At 46.0% G+C, this 25,721-nt stretch overlaps 1 protein-coding gene across 1 annotated transcript in view; it reads right to left on the bottom strand.

Annotated features, from left to right (window-relative positions):
• The window catches only part of TPCN2 (two pore segment channel 2), a 228,681-nt gene that overhangs the window by 15,294 nt on the left and 187,666 nt on the right, over positions 1 to 25,721 (bottom strand). Inside the window, exons 19-22 of the mRNA XM_078684245.1 lie at positions 24,474 to 24,545; positions 6,285 to 6,358; positions 4,828 to 4,918; positions 2,941 to 3,023 (exon numbers count right to left, since the gene is read on the bottom strand). Coding sequence (XP_078540371.1) covers positions 2,941 to 3,023; positions 4,828 to 4,918; positions 6,285 to 6,358; positions 24,474 to 24,545 — 320 coding nt within the window. The remainder of the gene's footprint in view (positions 1 to 2,940; positions 3,024 to 4,827; positions 4,919 to 6,284; positions 6,359 to 24,473; positions 24,546 to 25,721) is intronic.

Below are 25,721 nucleotides of genomic sequence, written 5' to 3'. Positions count from 1 at the left end.
AGATGGTTCCTCCAGAGGTGTAACTTGGGGGTATGATTCGGAGGAGAAATGAGAAGGAATTCAGTTTTGGAAGTATGGAGTAGAAAGTCGTTCTCTGTTAGCAAGTTTTGAGTATTCAGGAGGGTAGTGTTGAGTAGAATAAGATTTTCCGGTGAGGAGAATTGCGTGTCATCCGCTTACATGTGGAAGAGAAGGTTAATTGAATTTAGTGCATTAGCTAGTGGTTCCAAGAGTAAGTTGAAAAGTATGGGAGATAAGGTGGACCCTTGTGGGACCCCATGGATACTAGCAAGGGCTGGGATAGAGAGTGATTCAACTTTATTCTTTGGGATATGTGATGGAGGAAGGACGTGGACAATTACAATACCAGACCAGAGAGGCCCATCCTGTGCCCCAAAATAGATAAGAGGTTGTTGCGATTTACAGTGTCAAACGCAGAGGAAAGGTGAAGGAGGATTAGGAGGCAAGATTCATTTTGGTCGAGCATTTTTAAAATGTCATCATAACGTGAATGAGAGCTGATTCGGTGCTGTGCCCACTCTGAAAGCCAGATTGGTGTTGGTCTAGGAGATGGAAATTCTCAATGAGAGTGCAAAGTTGTGATTGGACCCATTTTTCAAGGAGTTTGGCCAGAGTAGTGATGTTGGAGATAGGGCGGAAGTTGTTACGGTCGGCACTATCAGCATTAGTTTTTTTTAGTCTTGGTGAAACCTGGGCTGCTTTTAGGCAATCGGGGACCGGACCTTGAGTCAGTGAAGCATTATTAATCTTTGTCCATAGGGGAATGACGACTTCCTTGATTTCTTTGAAGATGGAGGGTGGTAACGGGTCATTAAAGTGATTGGATGGGTTGATACTCGGGAGAATCTTGTTAGTGTCTCTTTCGCTGAAAGGAGTAAAAGTGCCCCATGAGGCATTATTCTTGGTGCTCAGACTCGTTGGTTCGCGCTTTCCTACGTAAGCCGTAGGGTGAGCAAACCCATAGGATGGCAAAGAAACCTTCTTAGAATCCAGTTCAATATTGAGGAGTCTTGATTTCTCAGTAAAGAAGGCAGCCAGAGCGTCGCAAGAGGGTGGGCAGAGTCCTGGGTCAGGGTGATTGGGTGCTTCCACTGATTGTTTAACAATTTCAAAGAGATTTCGTGGGGCGATTAGAGGCTTGATTACGTTGGGATCTGACATAGTCGGCCTAGGTGCTCTTGATTGGTTTGTTATAAATGCTCCTTACCATTCTAAGGTCTTTAAGCAGATCCGAGGACGGTTTGGAACTCCAAGATTGTTCAATTGCCCCTAGGTTGCGCCGTTCAGAATTTAGGTTGTCATTGAACCAGGGTTTGGAGATTTTTGTTGAAGCATTTTTTGGTTGGAGAGGTGCAATGGAATCCATGACACTTGAGATAGTAGAGTTGTAAAAGTTTGTGAGTAAATGAACCTCTGACATGTCCGCTTGGGAAGGTGGGGCAAGTTTACATTGGGCTGCTAGTTCAGCTATATTGATATGTCTAAGGTGCCTTTTCCATATCTTCTGCTGCTTCGGTTGAACCTTCCTCAGGGACACTTCTCTGTTAATATAAAAGAAGATGCAGTGATGGTCAGACCAAACTTAGGGGGTAATGTTATCCAGTGTGATGGTTCCTTTGGAGAGGATGAGATTCAAGATTTCCCCTTTATTATGAGTTGGCCGGTCACAGTAATACGTCCACTCGTGATCACATAAGAATGATTTAAGCTATTACAGCTTTGTCAATAAGGTTAGACCATTGAAGGTTGAAATCACTGAGGAAGATTTGGGACTAGCCGCGGCCGGTCCCAAATGTGATGCAGTGCGCTCAACGAAATTAGTTTTATTTATTTTTATGTTTACTTACCTTTTAAAGTCCTTAATCCATACATTACTACCCCCCACCCTGCCCCTCCCCCTCCCCACGTCACCGCCCGGCCGGTACTCCCACTACTGGCCGCGGCTGTTTAGAACACTGCGGAATGGACATTGCCGAAAATGATTTCCATTACTTGTACGATGAAGGAGAGATAGTCCCCCGGGGGGTGATAGAATGTCTGAAGTTTGCATACAGGGATTTGGTTACTTGAGATGTTGAGACAGAGGTATTCACTGGAGGAAAGCGTAGAGGACTCAAAGTGAGAAACCGAGAGTGTACTCCGATGTATACAGGCTAGGCCACCGCCCTGCTACAACTCTGTTGTGGGAAGATAGGAGTGGAAGAGGGAATCAGCCAGGTTTCAATGAGGATGATGAAATCAATATAATTGTGTTGGATGAGATCGTAGATATAACAGGGGGGTTTACTGGCTGATCTGCAGTTGAGAAGTACACCTTTAGGACGTCCCGGTGTGAGGGAGGGAGGCATCTGTATGATATTCACTCGCTTTAGGTTGTCGTTATTTATGAGTCTGAGGTTGTGTGGGGGTTCTCTGTTCGGTTTAGCGTAAATGGCTTGAATTTGACAGAGGAATTGTGTTGGAGTCTAGGGTAATGTAATAAGAGATGAGCAAGTCATTGATATCATTGAACGCAAGACCGGACTATGTCCTTCAGGGCCGCGAATGGGCGTTAGGGAGAGGTAAGGTATTGTAGATAGAGAAGGGAGAATGGTAGGCAGGGCGGGATATAGCGCAAGAGGGGACTCTGGGCAAATTACCGAGGGAGAGGAGGGAGCTGCTCAAGGGGAGATGCTCAAATGAGAGGGCTTTCAGATCATTAAGTTCGGCAGTAAGAAGGTGTAACTGGCAATCAGCAAGGTGTGCCACCAGGTCTGAATGCTGAGTGAGGGGTGAAGGATGTGTAGAGGGTTCCAGTAGAGAGGTGGGGCCATGTAGGAAGCCAGAGAGGTCTTACCCCTGTAATCCAAAAGCTTCATACATGCACATGCATTCCTATATAGAATGAACAATGAAAACAGGATGAAAGGCAGCACTTACGGTGTTGTGTATCTTGAGAAGGTATCCAGGAACACCTGCCAGTTATTCACCACCATCACATCCCACAGGGTCACAAGAGCAGCCTGCGATACAAGGATACAAAAAGAGAAAGGAGTGAAAAACGTGATTCCGTCAGTTGCTAGCCAAATCTGTACCTAGTGGCATGAAGAAGGCTGCCAAGGTAGCTTGGCTGTACATTAGGGAGGGAGGCCATATTGGGCATATTCAACACCGAGCATTCACAGACTTGTAAGCAAAATACTCTATACCGTAAGGCGCGGGCTATATTGTTCAGAAAGCGAGTTTGGAGAAACAGTTGCCAGTGGACACTATTAGGTGCTACTCATCCACATAGTAGTTAAAGCAAGCTATTTAAAGTGCCATTAAAAGGCGAATTGAGAGGCAAGTGCTAGAAAAAAACATTGGAAAGTAGTGCAATAAAAAACATGTAGTTCCTAAAATTCTACCAACTCAGTTTAGGAGCACCTATATTTTTGTATTAACTACCTTTAAAACAGCAGTTCTCGGACCATAAAACCTTCTGCATGACTTGGACATTTCTATCATTGGCTTTCTTAGAGGTCTTTAATAGGAAACCGATCATTCTAGTAAAGGTTTGTACAGAACAGCAAAGAGTTCTTAACGCATATGCTATTCTAGCGCCCAAGGAACTTTTTAGCAAGATTTTCTAGTACTAATCAAAAAAAAATATTTTTTTAGTACTAATCATAAAATACAATAACACAAAAAAAAAGAGAAGAATACCGGATGCAAGAGAGTTAAAAAAGGTCAGATCACAGAAATGATACCGCAAAAATGTCAGGGAAAATGTTGCACCGCTACCACCTGAGGGTTTTAAATTGTACCATACTCACGTGCAACTCATCCCATGGCCATGATTGCTGTGTATATCATTTCAGAATCCTAGTACCTGTACTTTTTAGACAGGTGGGAGTTTCCTCAAAACCTATTAAGATGCAGTGGCAGCTCCTCCGCTGTGGCGGAGGAGCATCACCCCACTGCTTTTAAGCAGTGGGAACCATATAAAATGTGACCACATAAAATAATATTAACTGTGAGTTATTATCATTTTATGCTGCTTCCTGCTGCTTTGCTTGTGGCTCTGCTCTTGGAACAGGGGAGGAGTGGTTTGCCCATTCCTAAGTGCACAATGTTTGTTTGGTCGTCCCTCTCGGGTTCTATAAACCAGTCATGCGCACCTTCTGCGTTCTCCATGCAGGCTGCATTATAGCCTTCATGGAGAACATCCCAGGACCCAATTTCCTGGTTGAGCGTAAAAACAGGACGCTCAAAACCAATAACGCTGCAGCGTTGCGATTGGTCAGGGGAGACTGGGTGCTTTCCAATAGCAAGGCTGCATTGCAGCGTTGACATTGGTCAGTGGACCCCTTTTCCTATTCCTCGATGTGTAAAAGGAGAGCAGGAGCAGAGATGCGGGACCCGGCCTGCGGCAAGGTACGTTTATTTACCGCCATCCCCACCAGACCCCCCCGTGCGCGATACTCCCACACCCACCCCACCACTCACAAGCCATGCCGGCAACCACTGTTAGAATTGTAATACGTTCAGGAGTACCTGAAATGTTTAGAGGTGCTTTTTCTGTTCCATCGTCTAAATGGTGATGAGGCACTATGCAAAGTAAGATGTTTAGTTCTTTCTTAAAGTTTCAAAACGACCCTAAAAAAAGTCCTCTGAAGCCCTTATGTCCTCATTGCAAAAATAGAAGCCATCTCCACAAGGGTGCTAAGTGATCTAGAGAATCTAGGAAGCATAGCTTTCCGGAAACTACCAGGGAGGAATCTCAAGTACAAGACTACAAACAAGAAGATCAAGACCAAAAACAACAAAAAACACAACCATACTTACAGCAAAATCATCGAAGTTGTTGGGCCAATACTCCAACTGCTCAAAGGTGCCGCATTGGCTGGTGAGGTTGTTAGTTGTTGAGTTTACAGCACTGCAGCAAGATGAGAACAGAGCACAATGATGCTTCTTTCCAATTAATGACTGCCAATATTCAATAGCAAACAGACTTTATTGACAAACCTTTAATATACAAGGGCAATCAAGTTACTCATGAAATGTTTTCTGGGCTAGATGGGATCTAAATTAAAGTCATTCTAGGTTAAGGGTAAGCACACTTAAAATTATATTTGCACCACTTTAAATCAATGAATCAACGGCAGAAAATAAAAATCCTATTTTTCAGTCCATATTCCAGAGCGAAGAAAGGGGCGACAGACATTTAGTAGGGAAGGGAATGACTCCTCAAGGAGTCACCTCTCATAAGGCGAGGCCACTGGGTTGGACTTCATTACAGCTCTAGTGAATGGGGAGTTACTTCAGATGGTCTGTACTTGGGGGGGAGTGTTTTAACCAAAACGAGATATGCTCCTGTGGCTTTGACCAAGCCAGGAATATTAATGATCCAGCCACATTCATCATTATATTGTATTTGCTGATTGTTTTGTTACAGATTAAACCTATAAAAGGCTAACGAGTCCCCCATAAGCAACAAAGCACTGAAAAAATAAAGACGTCAACAAATAACCCAAATATTTCTTCCTAGTGCCTTGAGAACCTCACGGGTGAGTAGCGCACTTTATAAACCCCCCGATTGCTTGAATGTCCATCTATGTGTGCAAAGGTAAGGAGTCCGCTTATCCCAGAGATCTTCGATATATAATCATTTAGCTTTAGTAGAAGGGGATGAGGAGTTTAGGCTAATCTGTCATATAACATGTAAGGGCTTTTCTAAAAGGTATGTGATTTGTTAACCATGCTATTAATATTTTTTCTACCCATTGGTTTTCAAATGGTTATGCAAATACTGCATCTTAGAGCACGATAGTTCAAATAAATATACAAAACTTCCTCCTGGTTTCTTTTTTATCTTGTTGTGGACAAGTGCAAGTGAGAGTGCGAAAGGGTGTGTCCTGTTTCCGTAATCCCGGAGAGGAGTGTGTTGTGTTCTGGGGTGCCAACTCACTTGTTTCTCTGGAAAGGTTCGAAGGCATTACAGCTAGTCAGACTCTGGCTCATAGATACCGAGGTAGTATGGTGAATCACTCCCTACATATTGATGTTCTATGGTCGCAAGCGTAATTCTATTCCTGTGCAGTATCTTTGCAACATAAGTTGATTTTTGTAGTACTCCCTTCTAGTGGACGTCTGTGTCATTAGTATGATCCACAGCCTATGCAAAAATGTTTGCTACATTTATGTTGGAATATAATTATTTTAGCAGACGTTAAAATTCCTAAAATTTACACAGTCATACTTTTGAATCCGTACGATAATTGCGTTGCTAGGAAGAGCCTTACCTTCCATTTCCTGGTGGCACGATAGCACCTTGGAAAAGCTCAATGCCAATGATGGCAAATGAGTAGTAGACCACCTTAAAAAAAGAACAGCATATATCAAACACACAAAAAATCCAGCTATTTAAAGATTTGCACAGCTCCATTCTGTACATAGCATTAAGCTACCATTTTCGTTAGCTCACAATACCCGTATTTTCAATGTTGCTATTTATATATATATATTGGTGCAGTGTATTTCAAATAATTTATTATACATCTTGGATTACAGAGTGAAAAGCTGCCTAATTTGAGATCAGTACCTCTCAGAATTCACCCATCAGCCAACCATAAGTTCTATATGACCGGTATGCCAGGATAGGGATAACGTAATCTTTTACGTAACATTTAACATAAAGTAATATTTAGTTACCATAAGAAAATGCAACCCCTACTGTGCACAGCCTTCGGCAATACCAGGTTGGCTTCTGGAATGCAGCTAACCCCAGTTTAGCAGTTGGCTACAAGGCCTGGCTGGAGGCAGGCCCTGTGGGCATCCCCCTCCCAAAGGCAGCCAACCCCACACGACCTTCAGCCATGCGCAGTGGTCATAGGGTCTGGGTAAATGACCTTTTTTTTATTGAAGAGGAAGGGGTGGGGAAATTCCATCTCCCAGGGCTATACATATAGTTTAAAAGGGGAGGGATGGTCACGTGGCCCCCTCCCAAACCCTTCTAATGCCCTGGGGACACATACCCAAGGGCTGTTTCTAAAAAATAAAGGTCCGGGGGTCTGCGGCCCTCCTACCTCAAGCCATTATGCCTTGGGGAGCCCACACCCACTGCCCCCCAGTGCTGCCGATATCTAAAAGAGAAGGGCAACGCAGCCCCTCTCCATGAGCCATTATCACGTCCAGGGGCCCATCCCCTGGGGACACATTTAAATAGAGGAGAAGGGGGCATGTTGTCCCCCCCATCCCCGGGCAGATGTCATCCCTGGAGATCCCATCCTCCGGGGTCCAGCGTCATTTGTAGAGGAAGGGGAAATTTTTAGGAGGAATACAGAACGCAGCCCCTCTCTCCGGTCCAATTTCAACCCCAGGGACCCCATCATCCCAGGCTCTGCACAGTTAAGATGGGTGCCCTGTGCCCACCCAGGCCACTCACCATACGTTCATTAGGGACCGGCATTGCGTCTGCCAATAATGAGTAGCTCCGAATGCTCCTCCAAACAGACAGGAGGAATATTTTGAGTGGCTTCCCTGCCCACATCAGTGCGGCAGGGAAACAGATCAAATTCTCGCTCCCATCAGGCGTGAGCTTTTTTATTTTTTTAAAGCTCCCGTCAGCTAGGAGTGGACTTGGTGCTTGCTCCCGATTGGCAGGAAATTAAAAAAATGCACCAATCAAGCGAGAGCAAACAAGTTTCCTTGCCCGCGCCAATGCTGGATGGGAAACCGCTAGGTCCCGGGGGTGGGCTCCCTTGAACATAACTACTAAGCCAGCTTTGGGGTGATGGGGTCTCCAAAACCATTAATGGCTCAGGGAGGAGGCCTGCTTCACCCGCTTCCCATATAAAGACACTTTTGTCCCAGGGTGGGTTCAACGGGCCCCTGGAGACTTGGGGAGAAGGCCATGCAGCCCCTCTACCCTTTATGAATTCAGCCCCAGGCTGGGCTCTGCCGGGGCATAATCTATTTAAATGCATCAGACCTGCCATTTTTTTTGGTTTCGATCCTGTGAGAGTCTTGTGGGATCAAGATTTTTTTTGAAGATATTTTTCTTTTTTTGGCCAGGGGGGACCTCTGGGTCTCCCCTCCCCCCCATGGGGCCTAGGGGGCCAGGAATCACTTTTACTATTTTGTTTTTTCTTTTCAGAACAAGGATCTAACTCCCTGAGCCCTGTAATGTCTGTCAGCAATATTTTTCTCATGTTGCTGGCAGCCAATCAGAGTGCTCGCTCCCACAGGAGTCTGACTGTCACAGGAGCAAGATGGTCCAAGGGAAATAAAGCTCCCTGTGCTAATCTCGAGTATCACAGACCCAATCGTACAGATATACAATTGTTTTTTACCCTTAATTTGTTAAAAACTGCTGAACGGATTTACACTAAAATCACAAAAAAGACAATCTGCAGACCAAGATCTAGCTTCCTGCCATATTTGTTGTCATTCTGTTCACCAGTTTTTGCTGTAGCCTGGTCTAAAAAGTCTATGCAAAATGCATTGGGATTTTGTATTTTGGGCCCACCCCTTTTTTTTTTTTCATCATTTCCCAGTTATACTGTCTGTTCGCTTTGTGTTTTATGGTGAATCTAAGCTTTTTTTAAGGTCGAGCATTCGAGACCTCTTGTATATACTTTAGTATATACGTATAGATTTGTATATTCTTATATGTGTATGTACTTTGTGGGCTCTGGAGATCAGCCCTAGGACAGGTCTTCTTCCGCTTAGGTACATTTTTTTCTGTTCAACTTACTCTATTAAACTTTCTTAATAAAAGAGGACCATTAGAGGTCAGTAAAATACTAGAAATGCTTTCTGCTGAGGGACTTTCTTTGTTTAATTTTTCTGGCAACTGCCTCTATTGAACTTTGATAGAAAACTACAAACAGAGGTCTCTAAAATACCCGAATCACTTTAGCATACTCTAAATTCCAGTCAATAGAAATTGTCTCCCACGAGCACCCGTAGACAATATTTTTTTCAAATCTAATTTTCAGTGATATGACCACGGAAGGCCCTGATTTTATATTAAAAACATTTTCCATTTCCTGCTAAAAGGCAGTATTTTCCTCCATGTGTCCCCATGCCTGGCATGTCACGCAGTTTGGGCTTTCTTTCCAACATGTTAAAGAACAGTAGATATTTCAGCACCCAGCCTAATGTGCTGCATAGCTAAATACATAGCAGGTCCCAAAGGCGAGACCAATTGCGTTGCAAATGCTTGTTTATTTTGTATTTGTAACTATAATCTAAGAGAATGGGTGTGTGAGTGGCATTGTGTGTCGTTGAGTGGATATGAGTTGCTATACGAGTGGATATGAGTTGCTATACAAGTGAATGGGTGGGTATGTGATTGGCTGTATGGGTCTATGAGTGGGTGTGTAATTGTTTTGTGGGTGGCTCTACTTGTTAGTGTACATGGGTATGTGAGTGGCTCTATGGGTCTATGAGTGGGTTTACGAGTGGCTCTGTGAGCGTCTGAGTGGGTGTGCAATTAAGTGGCTATATGGGTTTATGAGTGGGTGTGTGAGTGTTCTTATCGGTGTGTTAGTGGGTATGTGAGTGCTTGTTTGGGAGCTTTAACACGGCTTTCTGCATTTGCTCACTTATAGTAAGTTAAATAGTGGACCATAGGAAGAAATATCCCACAGGACATAGGGATTACAGATGAGATTGCGCTGTGATCGATCAACAATGCATTCATCTGCTTCAAGTATTTCAGATTGTTTAAGTTGTAGTGACCTGAAACACAAACTTGCTTTGCCAAGCCTAAGAAGTTGGTATATTCTGTTCTTTAGAGCAGTTATGATTTAACTGTGGCTCCTGCTATATTTTTCCCCCAAAGTCCATTCTAAACAAAATTGTATTATTGCTTGTTTTTTTTGAGTTTGGTTTGGATTTGCAGTCCCCATCACGGATCCACAAACTAAAAGCACACATTCAATACAAGGCAAAACATTTAAGATTTACTTGTATGGCGATGCATGTGGGTCTGTGTGTTGGTGCGTGAGTGTCGTAGTGGGTCCGTGTGGGTGTGTGAGTGGGGGGTGCAAATGGGTCTGAGTGAGTGTTTGAATGGGTCCGTGGGTGAGTGGGGGGTATAAGTATCTGAGCAGGTCTGGGAGTGGTTGTATTTTTTTTTTTTACTTATGGACGAATTTGTGGATCCACCATAATTGTACACAGGGGGGCATGCGGACGGTTGTGGCGGATCGGCAACTCCAAGTGGGGAAAAATTGTTTTGGGGCAATTTCTTGCCAATAACGGGTCCCTCGCAGACCCCTTTATTACAACCATGGGGTCAGGGTACCTCTACCCTAACCTGAATACATTTGTGAATTGTCATTCCTGTAAAATGGCAGTGGCAACTTTCTACTGAGCTTGTGACCAGCCACTCACGGCACTGATGTCAGCACGTGGATTCGCAGAGCGCCGTGATGGATCTGCGTCCCTAGAAATCGAAATTTGATATCCCTTTTAATATTTCATTAACAACTGTACAGATTTGCACCAAATCACAAAAAGATCTTTCTAGAAAGATTTAGCTTTCTACCAAATTTGGTGTAATTCAATTCAGCGGTTCACGCTGGAGTCATGTCTAAAATCTCTATCAGAATTAACATTTGAAACAAACTTTTTTTTTTTACCACATCCCCTTTTTCTTTGCCTACGATTGACGGATCACCCTGAAACTTTCCCTGCATAACTAAACACAAGAGAGCATTTTTTTTCTTGAAATTAGACAGACCGCACCAATCTCATAAGCAAACCAAAAAATGCTTTTCAGATAGAAAATAGGTCGCTACTATAATCACCTACTGGCAACTGCCTGTAGGATGGAGATTATACATCTTATACTGGGTGCTCCTGAGTGTCTGGACACAGCTATACCTCTCTGAAGAGCTCTAAATCGAGTGAAACAAGTGTCAGGGGTTGCTTTTATTCATTTCAGGTTGGCTTGGTAGGTATATCACCAATTCAAAGCTCCACTGCCTGGAGTGGTAAATGGCTTTTGTCGTTTTACAGCTCAGCATGGACAGCACTGTGCTAGTTGTTGTATATTGATTCTTCTTGCAATATGGCTGACAGTAGTCATTAGCCCTTCCTCAGTGTTTTCACCTCCTCACCTTCCCAGAATACATGTGTGTGTTCTAATCTGTACCAGAGTGTTCTACCAGTGTCAGTTGATGGTCTGGTCAGCTGGCGAGGTTTTGTACTCAGCTGTGTCCTACAATAAATAAATCTACATGTAATCAACTAGTAGTATCCTGTCATCTATCTTCACTTATTTACAACACTAGTCTTATGCTTAAAGACTTTGTTGTAGAAATGGTAAAAGACTTTGCCATCCACGCTGAGATAGAAAGGGACACTGTGCTAATCTAATGCTTAAAGACTTTGATAGAAAAGCAGACATTTGAGTTGAACAGATCTAGAGTATCGCTGGTGTACAGAAGCTGCTTTCCACCTAAACTTGAGAACTACCCAGAGTTCTCTGCTTCTTTTTTTTGTATATATATATATATATATATATATATATATATATATATATATATATATACATATCTATATATATACACACACACACACACACATATATATATATATATACATACATACATACACACACATCTAGATATATATATACACATACATATATACTCTTTTCTTATTTCATAAAGAAAAAAAGCACTTGCGGGGGCAGTTACAACGATTTTTAATCACAGCGCAACAAACATATACACACATACATATATGCGCACATATATCTTGCAAACTTCAATATTAGCCACCTTTCAAATATTGCAGCCTACTGGCATTTAACCCATTCCGTGCTGATGACGGGAGCACGCCGTCATGAGTCACGGGCGGTGTATGCTCATGATGGCGTGGTTCCGTCATACAGCTGCCGCCCCGCCCACGAGGCATTAATTCCCTCCAATGAGTGGGAGTTGGTTACTGCTCTAGTAGGAAGGCCTGCAGCTAATAGCGGTAACCTATATTAGTATGCCACCATTCGGAGGGGGGGGGGGCGGGGGGGGGGGGAGAGAGAGAGAGAGAGAGAGAGAGAGAGAGAGAGAGAGAGAGAGAGAGAGAGAGAGAGAGAGAGAGAGAGAGAGAGAGAGAGAGAGAGAGAGAGAGAGAGAGAGAGAGAGAGAGAGAGAGAGAGAGAGAGAGAGAGAGAGAGAGAGAGAGAGAGAGAGAGAGAGAGAGAGAGACACGCGTTTCGTCCCTGCCGTGGGTACTTGATCACATTTTGGTGGGGTTGTGGAAGAAATCTGGTCATGATTGTCTACATAATTTGGTTTTCTGCTGTTTGGAGGATGTAGCATTCTAAGGCTAAGCACGCAGTGCCTCTATCTGTTATCCTATGAATTGTATGCTTTTATACCGGACCACAAAGAGCCATAGCAAAGTCGCAGGTCAAGTTGCTCTCCAACTGACACTGGACAGATGGCCCATTGGTTCAGCACTAGTAAAAACGCCAGACAGTAGCACTCATACAGTTTACTGTTGAATGAAGTAATGCTGCTCCTAGAGTGCCATCTAGTTGCAGTCAGACGAATAGCACGCGAAATTAGCTAGCGTGATAAGACTCCCACGACATAAAAACACATCAATAGTGAACAATAATGTATTAGGGAGATCTCGCTCCTGTTGTAACCTGTTACAAGCACCACCTGTTATTTTTTTACTGTTTTGATTGCTTCATTTCCTTTGTGCTTCTGCTTCTTTTCAAGCTATGCCGATATTTGCCTGCACTCTTCTTTAATCTGGTCTTTGATTTTTAATACTTTTTCTGACGTCTCTTCCTCGTGTCATTGTTACTTTATTCGAAACTTTCCATCTACTTTCATCCTCCTCAAAACTTTTTTTTGACAGCTTTCTTCTAACTTTTTGTGAAGCTTTCTAGCTCAGCCCTTTTGTTTTACTGCGCTTTGAAAAAAAATGCTGCACTTCCTTTTCTCGCTGCCATTTTCTCTTACACTTGTACAGTCCTCCAACCCTGCCCCTCTTTCTTTTTCGGCCTCTACTAACTTTTTCCTCTTTCTCGCTCATGTGAACCGGTTCCCCTCACTGCGGTGATACATTTAGATCCAGATCTGGACGGTACCTGAACACACTATCAGCACCTCGGTGATCCCCACAGGAGGGGCTGCTTTTGCTTGTGTGACTAATTTGTATTACAAAGATCAAAGGCTTGCACCAGCATATTGCACAAGAACTGAGATCAATAGATCTGCAGGGTAAGGGCCCGAAACACAGATGTGGGAGTCCAGCAGAGTGGATTTTTGAAAACGTCCTTAAAGGGTCAAGACCAGTCTCTAATGTTGCTACTGGGTAGAGTTAATGGCCAAGGTCGTGGCTCAGATGTCCATTGCCGAGACAGCTATTGGATGTAATCGGATTAATTAATATGTACCACTATAACGACTCTGAACACATTACAGTCCATGTTTTGCAAGTGTCATCACAGACAAGGATCAATCATGTGTTATGTTACTAGCATTTGCACGGTGCACATTTCGTCACGTGTTTGACCTCATTTGGCAGTCGGTCTAGCCGCCCCTAGACAGGCGGGCCGGCCGACCCCAAGTCAGGCGGGCCGGCCGACCCCAAGACAGTTGGTCCGGCAGACACCAAGACAGTCGGTCCGGCAGACACCAAGACAGTCGGTCCGGCAGACACCAAGACAGTCGGTCCGGCAGACACCAAGACAGTCGGTCCGGCAGACACCAAGACAGTCGGTCCGGCAGACACCAAGACAGTCGGTCCGGCAGACACCAAGACAGTCGGTCCGGCAGACCCCAAGACAGTCGGTCTAGCCGCCCCAAGACAGGCGGGCCGGCCGACCCCAAGACAGGCGGGCCGGCCGACCCCAAGACAGGCGGGCCGGCCGACCCCAAGACAGGCGGGCCGGTCGACCCCAAGACAGGCGGGCCGGCCGACCCCAAGACAGGCGGGCCGGCCGACCCCAAGACAGGCGGGCCGGCCGACACCAAGACAGTCGGTCCGGCAGACACCAAGACAGTCGGTCCGGCAGACCCCAAGACAGTCGGTCCGGCAGACACCAAGACAGTCGGTCCGGCTGACCCCAAGACAGTCGGTCCGGCTGACCCCAAGACAGTCGGTCCGGCTGACCCCAAGACAGTCGGTCCGGCTGACCCCAAGACAGTCGGTCCGGCTGACCCCAAGACAGTCGGTCCGGCTGACCCCAAGACAGTCGGTCCGGCTGACCCCAAGACAGTCTGTCCGGCTGACCCCAAGACAGTCAGTCCGGCTGACCCCAAGACAGTCAGTCCGGCTGACCCCAAGACAGTCAGTCCGGCTGACCCCAAGACAGTCAGTCCGGCTGACCCCAAGACAGTCAGTCCAGCTGAGCCCAAGACAGTCAGTCCAGCTGACCCCAAGACAGTCAGTCCAGCTGACCCCAAGACAGTCAGTCCAGCTGACACCAAGACAGTCCGGCTGACCCCAAGACAGTCAGTCCGGCTGACCCCAAGACAACCAGTCCAGCTTACCCAAGACAACCAGTCCAGCTGACCAGTCCAGCTGACCTCAAGACAGCCAGCCCAGCACCAGTTGCGAATAGGGAAGCAACATTTTGCAAGGGCACACGTCTTAAAACCCTTCAGTGGAACTGGTTATGCTATAGAGCTTGGGGTCAGGTACCTCTGCGGGCTAATTCGCCCACTCTAGATATCTGTACTTGACATCGTGATCATAGTTTAAGGTCAGCGGGTACACTCATGCTTTCACCCTTCACAGTTATACAGCTCAAGATGCCCCAAGGGGTGATTGTGTGCTTTACAACTACATAGGTAATGCTATATTTAGTATAACTAGAGCTCTTCCTTAATTCTATTCTGGGTTTCCAGTTGGTCACTTGGGATGAAACTTGAATTAAGGCGGCAAGTTCAAGGACAGATCTTTACACTGGTCTTGTTACCAGTAGTGGCTGGCAGGGAAAGAGGGTCAAGGGGTGGAGGTGGATCAAAAAACAAACAGTTAAGAAACACACCTACTGTTGCAAAGTCTTACTGTGCCCTGGGCACCCCCAACTGTTTGCTGACTGGAACTGGTGGTAACTGACTCTGACTGACCCTGGGCTTTGTTTAACCAGGCCGAGAGCCAGTGCCAAGCTAAAAGAAACACATTGGAAGGCAGTTAAAACACCCAACATACACTAGGGTACACTATGGTATTGGCATGACCTACCCCATAAGCCCCTAGTATGTAATAGGGCAGGGGATTGAAACTACCTAGAAGTATCCAGTATCCTGGGGCATGGCAGTTTAGAGGCCAGCAGATTTTCTGCACTAGCATGTGTGCAGAGCTAAAGCCTGAGGTCAGTTTAAAAGCATCCCTGGTGGCCTGGACAGCTTTTAGACCTTAAATTGTGCCCAAACTAGACTTTGGGGCCCTTAAAAATGAAAACCCTGCCATGTTGTTGCATACTAGGGACCCCCAGGGTCACCCCTAGGTATCCCAGGGGTGGGGGGTCAGTTATCTATAAGGAGCGCACTTATAAAATGAGTTTTTATATGCCTGGGTAAAGTGAAATTTTACATGTCACTCCCTATATTGTGTTAAAGAGCTGCTCAAAAACGACTGTGAAGCTAAAAGAATTGGGTAAGGCTAATCTGCATGATTTCTGCAGATTCAGAACCCCTGAAGTCTCCCCTAGTTGCACAGGGGGTGGGGGACCTGTAGAAATTAGGGAAATACGTATTAAATATGGTTTTCTCAGCCCTGGTTCTTGAAAAGTGGCCCAAGTCATTTTCCCCATTGCAAACCCCATGGCCCATAGGTTAACATGGTAGGAAGTGATTGATTAATAAATATTGATAGGAGAGGACTAGCCGGACCATTCAAAGACTTCCCAGAATGGTCGTAGTAAATCCAACAATATTATATTGTTGAATTTCTCCTAAAGTGTACATACAAGTAGTTATAAGACTTTCTTGTTTGTAAGTTCAAATTCAGCCTTCCAGTGGTCTGCCCTGATTGGTCAGAGTTAAGTGGATTAGCCAGGCTGCTTTGAAGAGTTGATAAGGAACCCCTCTGGTTAATCACTCTGCTGGGAGGGCAGTGTGCTGGTCTATAGGAATCCCAGGCCAGTGGGTGGAGTCGTAAACCATCCGCTTCAAAGGTAGAGGGGAGGCCTGGGTTTCAGTCCACTCAGACAGTCTTGACCCAGAGTCAGGGCTAGGCTTAAGGAAGGTATGTGCAGATGGTAGGGGGAGAGTTCATAGAAATAAGTAATACCAGGGGGGGTGTTTAGCCAGCTCTTACCTCCTGGCTGGAAAATCAGCCATTATGGATTTGGAAGAATAATGCATTCTGGGACAAACTAATGCCACACTCTACAGGATGTGGTCATAACTATGAGGAGTTGCCCTCCTCTCATTGGTCAGCAATGACCTGGTGCTTGACCCAGAATATTTTGAATAAGAATCTGAGAGGGGCAGAGCCCTCCAAATCTGCTGCTTGAAACTGAATGAAGCAAGAAGTGCCCTGATGGAAAGTTTTGCTGTGCAAGGAACTCTAAGGCCTGACCTATGAAGACTGCACCATCTGAAACTACAGCCCTGTGGATTACCTTGCTGCCAAAGTACTCAAGAGTTGAACTACCTGCAAGCTACAGGTTAACAGAGCTCACCTCGACAGCCCCACCAAGAATTCAAAGCCTAGAGTACCAGTGGATTTGTAAGGGGTTTGTTCAAGTGGATTGTGGAATTGAAGTTTCACACTTTGAACGACCCTCTTGGAGATTCCAGAACCTTGGATTGTGTGTTGGATACTTTGGGACCCGCAAACAGAATGCCAGGAAGGTGTTCTAACTGGACCCCGCTTGCTGAAGAAGGCGGCCCACTACAGTGGTGAGAATTCTTCAGAACAATTTATAAAGGTGTGTCCCTGACAGGGAAAACAAAATGACTTCAAGGGGCGCTGTTGGTCTCTAAGCACTAGAAAGTGACTAATCTTTAAAAAAAATCATACCTCTGGTTCCCTACAGTGGATTATTTTCGTTTAGGTGTCTTTTAAAAGATACAAATATTACCTATTTTTATAAAATGGTGTTGGATTTTTAGTTTGTGTTGTGTCTTAATTATTTACTGAAAGGGTGTTTTTAAATGCTTTACATTCCTGTCTTTGAAGTTAAGCCTGTCTGCTCGCAGCCATGTTACCAAGGGTTGAGCATAGGAATAATTTTCTAAGACCTATGCTGAGTCCTACCATGTGTTAGTGGCGTTATTGCCAGTGACAGACCTACATTTGCCCCTACCAATAACCCACTTTCCAACACCTACCTTTTTATTTCGCTCTTTTGTCTAAGCTCCTCTTCCAGGCGAGTCCTCGTAGGAGGAAGCGCCCAGGCACACCTATGCCAATCACAACGCGTCAATGCAGCATTGTATTGCGATTTTTCTGATTGCTGTGGTTTAGTGCTCAGACAGGCAGTGGGAGCCTGGGCATGTTCTCCAGCCTGGGGAACATGCAAACTGCGCGTGACTATTTGACCGGCCACAAACAGACAGTCAAGCGCACTTAGTGTGCCACCACTCCTCTCCCTGTGACACCAGCATCAACCCCATAGCAACAAAAAATAGGATGATACTAGGTTATTACATTTGTATTTTTGTCCTTTTTTTCCACTGCTCTGAGAGCAGTGGGGTGACGCTCCTCTGCCTTAGGAGCCACCCCTGCTTGTTACATCCATCATGGGGCCAGTCTGGGGAGGTCTCATCTGACTCGCAGTGGCACCCTTTCTGCTGCAGAATTCCACCCAGTAGTTGGTCGCAAGCTCACATACGTTGCCCGAAGGCTTGCACAATTTGAGAAGCTAAAAGGGTCATACATACTGTTCTGTACAACGTAAACACTAGGTCACTGTGTGACATTATCCGAAGACATTCCAAAGTGACAGCAGAAAGGCACAGATTAAGGATTCCTTTTATGGAAAATATCAAGCCACCATGGAGCACAACTGGGCCAAGAGAAACAACAAGAGAACCAAAGATTAGAAGATCTAGAGATGACATGCAGCTGAGCGAGATGAACCCTATAATACAACCCAAACGAGGCAAGTGTCTACCCACAGCAAGTGTTGCAGAACAGTTTCATTAGAGCCCAAGATTGCAGTCTTGGCATCCAATCATGTCCCAAAGGCTCAGCATCTTGAACTGTTGATCAGCCTCGTTATCTGAAAGCCCCTAAATTACGATAATACAATTAGTGCGACATGCTCCATAGACACATGCATTTTGAGCTATTACGTCTTGGAGGTGCTTGAATACAGAGATGCGCTTCTTTCTGCAAATAGCTGCTGCTCCCTGTGAGCTCAACCGACTCCCATTAAGGTTATGTGGAGTTAAAAGTAGCCTTCATGACTTACAATGGCTTTCGGTAATTAAGTATCCAGGAGTCAGGATGTCTTCAGAGTACCCAGGTTAAAAAAACAGTGTCAAGTAAAATATCCAATGATCAAACCTTCTATAGTCCACCTTTTTAGGACTCGGCCTACGTCAACCCTGCGTCAGCAGGGGAGGCGGAGGTCCGAGCTCTTCTGTTATAATAATAAAAAAAATTCTTTAGGGGTCCAGGCTGCAACATTCCTTAGTGCGCGCGCGTTTTTTATGGCATCTGCATAGTGATTCGTCTTCGCTGTGCTGTGTTTTTAGTAGCCTTGACGCGATAGGCTTAATGTAATTTGTCGGTCGCCATGTTGGCATTTTCTGTGTGGTTACGTGCACAGCAGTGCATTAATTTCAATTAGGACCTGTCAGGGTGCCGCGATAATGTAATGCAGATGTTGTGGGCGCGTTCACCAGTCTGCAGTGAATGGCGTGCGTTCGTGCTTTTCTTGTGTTTTCTTTCCGTGTAGGGCAGACGTGAAAGGCATGGTCTTAAGAGCAGAAGGCCATATATCTTCAATTATCTCGCCATCACGGCGGAGATAATTGAAAACATATGCCTGGAGTGGCGCGCGCGGGAGGCCGAGAGCTGAGCAGGATGACTCCATGCCACAGTGTAAGCAGTGCTTAATTTGTAGAAAAATAAGTCCCGGTGCTCAAAATCTTTCTTATGCGGCGCCCGCAACTTCTCACAGTTATTCACCTGGTTAAATTACTACGCCACCCAATTGTACCATTGTTAGGGCCACTGCCTACACTGACAACTCGGAAGCAGCGAGAATCAAAAATAAACTACTGCTTGAGCATCACGACATCGATTATAACAGTCTACTTATTTCACAACTGCATTCATTCAAACAAAATGCATTTGAAAGTGCGTTCCTGGGCAAATTGCTTTCATGTGCCGAGCATTACGATCTGCTTCAATAAAGAGGTGTTTTTTAGAAACAAAGTTGGGTAGACTGTTAATTGCTATATGTAACAAAATCAGACCATTCAGTTCAGCGTGTAGAAGCAATTTACTTGAGAATGTTTTTGCATGAAAGTATAGCCATTCAAACATGTCAAGGCACTGGATTGTCCAGAGGGTATTAAACAGTACACCTAAATACTTTTTAATTTATTTTGTAGTGAATTTATGAGCGTTTATGTAGTGAATGCCACCTGGTAGGCATACGCCTTTTGGTGCAAGAGCTTTACATTCTTAAAATGTATTAGTTTGTAATGGTAGTCCACTGTGCCTCGCAGCGCTTTGGTCGCCTTTGACTATGAACATGAAGCAGCTTTGGAAAAGTGCGTTTTGCCTACTAGCCCCGAACTAGTTATAAGTACAGGGCCAGTGTAATGCCCCCAATAAGCAGCAGGTGCTGGTAAAAGGTAGCAGTGGGCATTCTTGGCACAGTGGTGCAGTGTGCAGCCTGCAGTGGAAGGTAACCACGAGCGCAGGCAAGTGAGTGTGCCCAGCACCTCTCAAAGACTTTAATGCCTCATGGCACAGCCCGGGTAACTTGCCGTTATGGTGAGTGCAGAGTGGTGAGTGCAGAGTGGTGAGGGCAGAGTGCAGAGTGGTGAGGGCAGAGTGCAGAGTGGTGAGGGCAGAGTGCAGAGTGGTGAGGGCAGAGTGCAGAGTGGTGAGGGCAGAGTGCAGAGTAGTGAGGGCAGAGTGCAGAGTAGTGAGGGCAGAGTGCAGAGTGGTGAGTGCAGAGTAGTGAGGGCAGAGTGCAGAGTAGTGAGTGCAGAGTGGTGAGGGCAGAGTGGTGAGGGCAGAGTGGTGAGGGCAGAGTGGTGAGGGCAGAGTGGTGAGGGCAGAGTGGTGAGGGCAGAGTGGTGAGGGCAGAGTGGTGAGGGCAGAGTGGTGAGGGCAGAGTGGTGAGGGCAGAGTGGTGAGGGCAGAGTGGTGAGGGCAGAGTGGTGAGGGCAGAGTGCAGAGTAGTGAGGGCAGAGTGCAGAGTAGTGAGGGCAGAGTGCAGAGTAGTGAGGGCAGAGTAGTGAGGGCAGAGTAGGGAGGGCAGAGTAGGGAGGGCAGAGTGCAGAGTAGTGAGTGCAGAGTGGTGAGTGCAGAGTGGTGAGGGCAGAGTGGTGAGGGCAGAGTGGTGAGTGCAGAGTAGTGAGGGCAGAGTGCAGAGTGGTGAGGGCAGAGTGCAGAGTAGTGAGGGCAGAGTGCAGAGTGGTGAGGGCAGAGTGCAGAGTAGTGAGGGCAGAGTGCAGAGGGCAGAGTGGTGAGGGCAGAGTGGTGAGGGCAGAGTGGTGAGGGCAGAGTGGTGAGGGCAGAGTGGTGAGGGCAGAGTGGTGAGGGCAGAGTGGTGAGGGCAGAGTGGTGAGGGCAGAGTAGTGAGGGCAGAGTGCAGAGTAGTGAGGGCAGAGTGCAGAGTAGTGAGGGCAGAGTAGTGAGGGCAGAGTAGTGAGTGCAGAGTGGTGAGTGCAGAGTGGTGAGGGCAGAGTGGTGAGGGCAGAGTGGTGAGGGCAGAGTGGTGAGGGCAGAGTGGTGAGTGCAGAGTAGTGAGGGCAGAGTGCAGAGTAGTGAGTAGTGAGGGCAGAGGAGTGAGGGCAGAGGAGTGAGGGCAGAGGAGTGAGGGCAGAGGAGTGAGGGCAGAGGAGTGAGGGCAGAGGAGTGAGGGCAGAGGAGTGAGGGCAGAGGAGTGAGGGCAGAGGAGTGAGGGCAGAGGAGTGAGGGCAGAGTAGTGGTGAGGGCAGAGTAGTGAGGGCAGAGTAGTGAGGGCAGAGTAGTGAGGGCAGAGTAGTGAGGGCAGAGTAGTGAGGGCAGAGTAGTGAGGGCAGAGTAGTGAGGGCAGAGTAGTGAGGGCAGAGTAGTGAGGGCAGAGTGCAGAGTAGTGAGGGCAGAGTGCAGAGTAGTGAGGGCAGAGTGCAGAGTAGTGAGGGCAGAGTGCAGAGTAGTGAGGGCAGAGTGCAGAGTAGTGAGGGCACAGTAGTGAGGGCAGAGTAGTGAGGGCAGAGTGCAGAGGGCAGAGTGCAGAGTAGTGAGGGCAGAGTGCAGAGTAGTGAGGGCAGAGTGCAGAGTAGTGAGGGCAGAGTGCAGAGTAGTGAGGGCAGAGTGCAGAGTAGTGAGGGCAGAGTAGTGAGGGCAGAGTAGTGAGGGCAGAGTGCAGAGTAGTGAGGGCACAGTAGTGAGGGCAGAGTAGTGAGGGCAGAGTAGGGAGGGCAGAGTAGTGAGGGCAGAGTAGGGAGGGCAGAGTGGTGAGGGCAGAGTGGTGAGGGCAGAGTAGGGAGGGCAGAGTAGGGAGGGCAGAGTAGGGAGGGCAGAGTAGGGAGGGCAGAGTAGGGAGGGCAGAGTAGGGAGGGCAGAGTAGGGAGGGCAGAGTAGGGAGGGCAGAGTAGGGAGGGCAGAGTAGGGAGGGCAGAGTAGGGAGGGCAGAGTAGGGAGGGCAGAGTAGGGAGGGCAGAGTAGGGAGGGCAGAGTAGGGAGGGCAGAGTAGGGAGGGCAGAGTAGGGAGGGCAGAGTAGGGAGGGCAGAGTAGGGAGGGCAGAATAGGGAGGGCAGAATAGGGAGGGCAGAATAGGGAGGGCAGAGTAGGGAGGGCAGAGTAGGGAGGGCAGAGTAGGGAGGGCAGAGTGCAGAGTAGTGAGGGCAGAGTAGTGAGGGCAGAGTGGGGAGGGCAGAGTAGTGGTGAGGGCAGAGTAGTGGTGAGGGCAGAGTAGTGGTGAGGGCAGAGTGCAGAGTAGTGAGGGCAGAGTAGGGAGTGCAGAGTAGTGAGTGCAGGTGCAGAGTGGTGTGTGCTGTTGCGTGCAGAGTGGTGTGTGCTGTTGAGTGCAGAGTGCTGTGTATTGACAATGTAAATGACAATGCCATTTATTTATGATTTAAAGAAAAAAAAAGAAATGTCATGAGCAATGCCAATAGCTCTACCTTTAATGATGCCGAGACCATTGCATTGTAAATGCTTGTTGATTCTAGTTCATACTCCTCTTGCCAAACGTACCTCCGGTGAACATCAGGTCAGGAAAAATTTTTAGGGCCGTAGTCCTCCTCCTGGCCATTCAAGAACTTTGTTTTCATTGAAGTGTGAATGACAGCAGCTCTATGCTATGCTTAATATTACATTATTTATGTAGAGGGAAGTATTTCACTAACTATAAACTACTGAAACTTACTGGAATTTTCAGAAACATTTTGAGATTCTCTACCGTATCCTGGTTGATTAGAAAGTGGTTCTCAAAGCTGGCTAGATTCAAATCTGTACATCTTTTTATCCCAGTACGTGCAATACATCCCCCCCGACCACCTCCAACATGATCTAGAAATTCCCCCTCAATGTGAAGCACTGGTTCTTGCAAAAACTATTAAATACATTTTAGGGAGACAAAAACAGCTTCACAGGGTCACCAAAATTCATGAAGTATCTTCTAAAGTAACTGCACAGATTTTAGGGTGCCCCTGCTGTGCGACAGATGTTTGAAAGCTACCTGGAGGAATACCACAAACAAAAGAAAATAGATTTTATAACTAATTTTTTTTTTTTTTTTAATACTTTTCCTCCTTCACTATGGAAGCTGCACTACTAGTTAAAATATTGTAACATTTCCTCTGTCCACCCGGAGTAATCTGCAAGACTTTGACACATTTTTCTGATAAACTCTCACATGAGCATCCTTTCCAGATTGTTGAAACGCTTCATGGAGTCTATTGAAAAGATTCACTGTAAAAACGACCGCTACGTTTGCATCCTCACTTAAGAGGAGGGTACCTCGGTGGATCCGCTCCAAATGGAGAGTTTAGGGAGCTGGGATGCCTGATCTAGTGTGGACGGCAGGGTGGGCTTTATTTTGAAGTCTATTTAAAGCTTTGGCATAGTTATCGATGTCAGAAACATGTAGTATTGCATTATATACATTCACAGTTCTCTATATGTATATGTAAAATAAATGAAATACCAGTATTTGTAAAGCACACCGCTACCTTCAAAGTGGTGTCCCGGCACTGGGGGCCCTCGGGAAGATTATGCAAGCTATTGCCCAGAGTCACATGGTGCTGGGCTAACTTGCCGCCAGCACCAGGGATCGAACCGTGAACCCCGTAGTCCGGAGTAAGGCACCCTGGCCACTGCGCCACACCTCTTCCACAAATGTGTGTACCTTATGTGTTATTAGAACATTGGAATGTTGGGAGCTCCATTGAAAACAATGGAGTGCTCTGGGCTTATAATGGCTGGTATAAGCCTGGAGCTCCAACATTCCAATGTTTCTTTGTTCACAGCTCTGGCTGTGAACAAAGGCTTCAGGGAACATGAGGGGATTCCAATTCCCTCACGCTCCCATAAGGCTTTGTACTTTTTTGTTAGTACATACTGCCCTCTAATGGCAGAATGTTCTAATAGCCTTCTAGCCCTTCGTAGCTGGGCTATACCGGCTATTAAAGTCCCTCTCCCTTGTTAACGCTGGAGAGGGCCTTTAATAGCCGGTATAGCCCTCTACGGCGGGCTATAAGGCTATATTATGAACGTTAATTAAGTAATTCCTTATGAGCCATCTGTAATCAGACGTATCGTACAATGTACTTATACAACCACACCTTACGATTACTGTTGGCCTCTTCCACTATTGCTCTTTTAAATTCTCTGTGTCAACACTGAGCGACACCACCCTTCTTGGGAATGCTGCCTGATGAATCCTGTACTGTCTTAGATTATGATATTATGATCACTGTTTTTGTGATTTTGTGTCATGCCTAATCAAATTATCTTAACACGGAGATGATACCGCCCTCTGCTGGTGTTGCCGCACATTGTACTGTTCTAGATTACTATTCGCTTATTATGATATTGTTTTATTTAATCTATGCTCATAACATTGAAAGATCACCACCCTCTTCCTGGGGAGGTACTGTATCTTGTATTGCTCTCGTTCTATTTTATTTTACATGTTTCAACGTAGAACTATATCCTCTCCAACAATTGTGAAGCGCTCCGATACCCATGAGGGTCATGTTCGCGCTATATAAAACTCTTAAAAACAAAATCAAATGTGATCTTCTCAGTGATGCGTCTGAACCAGTACTCCAGACGGTGAACTAGCAAGTCAAAATACTGGGTGTTACAGGGAAGCAGTACTTACCACCAAGATCCCTGCAAAGGCGCGGAGATTCTTGATTAAATCCACCAGAGTCCCAGCCACCAAGGCCATCATCTAAAAAACACAAGAATGGCGTTAATGTAGAAATGTGGTAACAACAAGGACAGTGGTAATGCGGTCTTTATATTTTACAATGGCATTGTTGAATTATTGCTGTCAGTGAAGAACAAAAGACTGATAATACCGACATGGAATGTATCCATTTAAGAGGCAAAGCAACAGTGCATAGATCGAACGAGTATCCCAATATCATGCTGAGTCGCAATATGGAAGGAGTCTGACTAGAGAACTTAAGTATCTGCGGTTAGTCCAGAATGCCCATTAACACCACAATGGACAGGTACTTATGTAAATCTATTTCAGCTACAGTAAGACCAGAAAATACACTCACATAGGTGAGCGACGCTTATCGTATACTAAGGACTCCATTGTTTTAACAAAAATTTTCAGATCTATTGCGCGGCAAACAAACACTAAATTCAGCAAACGAACTGTAAAATGTATATTGATATACAAAACGTTTCCAGTCATCAGCCTTTTTTCAAAGCACTCCCTTATGAAGAAGAGCTTTTAAGCTGGTGCTAATACTGCTAGAAACCACAAACTAATTAAAAAACCCTCAGGATGAATATGCCTGGTAGTGTGAAAACCAGTGCTTAATTTGTGCCGGTGGTTGCAGGTGATGGGCACTGCCACTCATTTGTGGGGACTGTGACTTGAATCTGTTCATCATACTTTGACTCGGAGCAAGACAGAAAGGCGAAGAAAGGAGGAACAGAAAGATAGTAAAACGCTGATCATCGCTTACCGAAGGTAGGTCTGGAGATACCCACTAGGATCACAAGGAGCAAGTGTAGCAGAGTAGGAGCCTCATCATGCCGTGTCCCCTGCGATACACCATGCTCACTATTGAGAAGTAGGCAGGCGTAGTGACTGTCAAGGGGTTATCTGAGCCACGCACTTGTTATGTGAACATTTATATAGCGCATAAATAGCACTGGTATCCTGGCGCTCATCTGAGGGTTGTGAAACATGTGAACTGCAAGCACTAGGAGGCCTGGAGTAATTTTGGATTTGTGAAAGGTTATCAACATATCAACAGCGATAGTAAGTAACATGAAGTTCAGAAAGCTTTACCCCTGCACGACTGATGTCACGGAGTACTCTAAACAAGTCTATTGAAGTCTGCAAGCCAAAGACTGAGCTGGACGAGTACTGAGAGTGAGGGGC

This window comes from Lissotriton helveticus, chromosome 3_2 (assembly GCF_964261635.1).
Source record: "Lissotriton helveticus chromosome 3_2, aLisHel1.1, whole genome shotgun sequence".
NCBI lineage: Eukaryota > Metazoa > Chordata > Amphibia > Caudata > Salamandridae > Lissotriton > Lissotriton helveticus.
The sequence above is the reverse complement of the archived record's forward strand: the minus strand, read 5'-3'. Positions and strand labels throughout refer to the sequence as shown.